The 4861-nt window shown below is 33.9% G+C and overlaps 1 protein-coding gene across 1 annotated transcript in view; it reads right to left on the bottom strand.

Moving 5' to 3' along the window:
• LOC110036717 (laccase-22-like) overlaps positions 1-2630 on the bottom strand; it is a 3899-nt gene extending 1269 nt beyond the window's left edge. Inside the window, exons 1-5 of the mRNA XM_020741228.1 lie at positions 2483-2630; positions 1406-1557; positions 878-1122; positions 669-800; positions 4-356 (exon numbers count right to left, since the gene is read on the bottom strand). Of these exons, the coding sequence (XP_020596887.1) occupies positions 4-356; positions 669-800; positions 878-1122; positions 1406-1557; positions 2483-2569 (969 nt within the window). The 5' untranslated portion in view covers positions 2570-2630. The remainder of the gene's footprint in view (positions 1-3; positions 357-668; positions 801-877; positions 1123-1405; positions 1558-2482) is intronic.
• Between the last annotated feature and the right edge of the window lie 2231 nt (positions 2631-4861).

Genomic DNA, 4861 nt, shown 5'->3' with positions numbered 1-4861 from the left:
GTTCCTTTGCGGGATTTTAGTGGTGGTGATGCTAGATGTGGTGGCGACAGAACCATCATAATGAACGGTGGCCGTCGCAGTTTTGTTGTCGACTGCAATGATCATGGTGTCCATGAAAGGGGAGGCGGTGATGAGGTATCTGCCGGTGGATTTGTTGGCGGTGAGGAGGGTGTTGGTGGTCTGGCCTGGGGTGATGAGAATAGTGTCGGTGGTGAAGGGTTTGGTGTAGATGGCATCGACTTCGACGATGGTGAGTTTGTGGCCAGCGATTTTAAAGAAGAGGTCTTCGTTGAGTGCAGCATTGATGATGCGGAGTAGGTATGTCTTGCCGCTTTTTACATGTAGTTTGAATCCATCTGCACAATTAACGGTCATTAGTATGAAAAAATATTACATGCGGACAATATAGATGTGTATTTGATGATATTTGGTAGTATTTTATGGTATTATGATAAAATATCATCAAATACTAAAATTAGTAGGGTATTGTATCAACTCTGGGTTTATGCACAGAAATGATAGTGACTATAATTAATTAATTTTCTATGTACAGTTCAATCACACATCAAAGACTTACAAAATACAAATATGAAAAAGTCGATGTTAGATATGTAAACATATAGGAATTGTGTGGTATGCATGTAAATTTCCCATTAAAAAAACGCCACCTTGTAAAGAATTGCAGGCAGACAAAGGGCCTGGGTGACCGTTGATGGTGTGAGCATCAGAAACATTTGGTGCTTGGCCGGTTTGCATTGCCTGGTTAATGACAGCTTCCGTGTCAGCCTTCCACCACTCGCCTATCCAAATTATAAGATAAGAATATTTAAATTGTGAAAAGGTGGAGATTAATATAAATTAAAGTTATGTAAATTACCTAAGATGACGACGACCTCCTTGTAGGGTTTAGGGAAAGGGTAAGAGACTTTGGGCTTGGGCTTGATGACAATGGCGCCATGAAGTGTGACCCTTAGCCATAATATGTGGGCGTGGTACCATAGAGTACCTCGCTGGCCTGTTAGGGTGAAGTTATAGAGGTAGCTCTGGCCGGGTTGGATTGGGCATTGGGTAATGTAAGCTGGCCCGTCGGCCCAGCCCGTTCTGAGTTGTCTTACTCCATGCCTGAAATGTGAGCATTTCCGGACGGCGTTATGAATTTTACCAGGTCAATATGCACAATAGCATAGTACAATTGATGCAGTCGTCCGAATAATCAGCATCATGACCTAATATTTTCTCGCAATGATGATAGAGATTGCTTTAAATATGCACTTAAAAATGTCCTTTAAAAAAGCTTGCATCTTTTTCTTTTTCCATCAAACATGTTCTTTTTTGTTTTTAGTATTACATGAAAATACAAGATACTTGTAATTCTGTTTAAATATATGGGCAGAGTGTCGCTGACCAGTGAATCGTAACGTTGTAATTGACTTTATTGACCACGTTGACTAGCACGTTGTCACCTTCTCTGGCGTAGAGAGTTGGGCCTGGATACCGTCCATTTACTGTTACAATTGGCTTCGAGGAGCAGAGATGAGTGGTCGTCTTCAGCACCACCTGTAAGTTTAATTGCCAAGCCAATTAAAACATGGTGGCTAATCAGTTTGTTGATCTTAGTTCATAATATTTTTACTGCTTAAATATTATTTATATACATTGAAGTTAAACTAATTCTATGATAAGTTACACTACCCACTAAAAGAAAATTTCAAAAAAAAATTCATATAATTTATAAATATTTTCATATAACATCTAAATTTTAATTTTTATTAGTATGATAAGTTACACTTATAATCACATCATAATACATCCAAATGATTTGTTTTTTTCTTCAAAAAATTAATACGAATAACACTAGTTATATAAAGTTAAAGATTGGAGCGTTATATCAAATAAATACTAAAATTTAAATTCTACATGTGTAAATAAATAAGAATTGTGTGGTATGCTAAAAAAATAAGGGTAAGCCATGTGCCCCACTACATGTGCTGATTTGCAAGGATTAAATGGTAGCAAAACATCTTGCTCATATCACCAAATAATTTCTCTAAACAGTAAGCATATATGCATGATTCAAACATCATTTATTCCAGACAAATCACTTACTATTAAGTGTTCATAAGCTTGGCAAATTTATACATCCTTGAAAATATGATTTTGAACATGATACATTAACATACATTTAAAAAGGCGCCGGCTTCTGTGCTCAAATTAAGAGTGCGCTTGAGGTAGTTTGTGCTTAGACAGATAAATCGCTTATCTGGAAACACGGAGGACGGGATCGACCCGCGTTCCGCATTTAGTGTAAAAAATCAATTGCGTTTTCGGAGAAGCTGTTCAAAAGTAATTTCCAAATAGTGAGGCAGCGTTTTTTAAATTACCACCGCAGTGGATAAGCTACCCCAAATGGAACCTAAACCTAAATATTACACTTAGAAGAGAGCAATAAATTAATAGTGATTCATCGGATATAAATACTTACATTGAACTCATAATGGCGAGTAATGCCATTTGCAAGCACTGAAAACAACAAAATCACAAGCAAAATTGCATGAACTAATGACACCATTTTCCTCAATTTTCTCTTCTATTAACTTAAAGAACACACCCTCTCCTTCTTCTCCGCCACATTTAGCTCTATATATTCTATATTTTAAGTGATGATTTGCTTGAGTTAGGTTTAATGAGAGAAATGGGAAGGCGGATTACAATTAAAAGGAATTGAGGGTTGTAGCTGTGAGGTCGCTTTTGATATTAGGTGAATGGGAGGAAGCTTCATCAATAAGGTTTTGGTGGAGATATATAACCAATTAAACCACTCCTGCTCTTCACTTCCCCTGGCGTTATTTAATTAATTACTCTGGATTTCTTGATTTCTACATAAAGCTCTTGCTTATCACTCTGGTTAGAATTCTTGAACCTGCAGCTTCTGGGATCCATGGCTTCAGTCCCTTACTTTTGGTAAAAGGTTTTGGTTATTAGGTGGGAGAGAGTCAATTAGTTATTATAATTTTAATTTTAATTAATGCGCATAAATGGAATGATGAGTGTAATTGAGTAATTTGTACATCTAATCATTTGAAAAGAGTAATGTTATTTATTTATATTTTTGGAGAAATTAAGGGTATAGAGTCCAATTTCTATTAATAATAGAAAGAGCCAAATGCAAGAAATAGGATGTCAAATTGTGGCAAAAACACAAATGAAGAAAATAGAGAACTAAAACATAGGAATATTCAAAACTCAGCAACGAAAGATTCAAGAAATATGACTTGAAGTGAGAAAGTTAGAGAAGAAGAAAGAATTTGGTTGAATGAAGTTAGAGATTTAAGTATTATATGCTTTGAATATTAAAAATAATTTAAACATTACTGTAAAATTATTATTTTATTTTCATATTTAAAATGAATGAAAATTCAAAGTATTATTTCTTAAAATATATTTAATATTTATGTAGCGAAAAAAAATGCATGAATTCGTATAATTATCGGAATGTAAATGCATAAAACTATTTTAGTAAATGGTAACTCCTTTGTGTTAGGTATGACTCATATACCATAAATGAGACAGATGTTGGAGCGGAGCGGAGCCCACGAGCGGAGTGGAGCGGAATGATCTGTCCAATCGGGGAAGTTTCATTATGTGGGTAGGGGGTGCGAGGGAAACTCTCGCGGTTTGGTACATGGGTAATTTAAGTAATTACATATTGTACTATAGGGTTATATGTATGTCCTGTTTGTAACTCTATGGGAGCCTCTGAGGCCTGAGATTCTGAATCTTGTATTTTGTACTCTTTTTTGAATATTTAAAAGAATGCAATATTGAAAAGGAAGTCGTCGTTCTGTTTTCGAGGATGTAGACATCTTTGCCGAACCTCGTAAATCTCTGTGTGCTCTTCTGGATTTGTATCGATTACTATTTTTCTTCGCCCAAATTTCTCAAAACTTTTCAATCAAACTCTCAGCACATAATGTAAATACATAAAACTATAATAACCTCTTAGTTTCTTAAATACATAAACTGTAATAATCCCTAAGTTTTTTATATACATAAAACTATAATTAAGAGAATGTAAATACATAAAACTATAATAATCCCCAAGTTTTTTAAACCATGTTTTTGTATGTTTATTACTGAAAATTACTGGCAACATTAACCTTATAACGAGTGAAAAGCATCACGAGTAGCTTTATGAAAGTCTCCACTCCACATATTGTGTATAGAGGGAATATTGTGTATAGAGGGTATTTTCCTTTAATTTTATTTGAAAATTATATTTATTTAATATATTATTTTGCATATTTTTATTTAGAAAAATTTAGATACGCAGTACACAATTCTTATAAATTTACATATCTCACACTTAAACTTCCATATTTTTGTAGATAGGATTTACATGTTTTAAGTCGGTGCATGAAAATGTGCATTTGACTTTTAAAAAATGATAATAATATTATTTTTTATGTAATATTAAGGATTTAAAAATTTAGGCGTGAGATATCTAAATACATAAAAATTGTCTCACATCTAAATACATAAAAATTGTGTGCTACGTAAATAAATGTCTCTCTTATTTATAACTTTTAATTAGCTTGTTTTTAATGTATTTAAAATATCTGAAAATACTTTTGAGTATTGTCCAATGCAAAGATAGCACCATGTTATTATACGTGGTGGTGGTGGCGTGGTGCAATTCATGCTGTGAGAAAAGTGTTCAAAAGAAATAAATAAATAAAAAGAAGAAGAAAACGGACGGCCCACCATCTTCCCATGATAATGGCTTTTACAGATCAATCATGGTGGAATCTTGCCTTTTCTAAATAAGTTTGAACTTAAATTAAATATAATGCGGCTCAAAAGG

Source organism: Phalaenopsis equestris, unplaced genomic scaffold, assembly GCF_001263595.1.
Source record: "Phalaenopsis equestris unplaced genomic scaffold, ASM126359v1 Scaffold210106, whole genome shotgun sequence".
NCBI classification, from domain to species: domain Eukaryota; kingdom Viridiplantae; phylum Streptophyta; class Magnoliopsida; order Asparagales; family Orchidaceae; genus Phalaenopsis; species Phalaenopsis equestris.
This window is presented reverse-complemented; position numbering and strand designations above follow the sequence as displayed.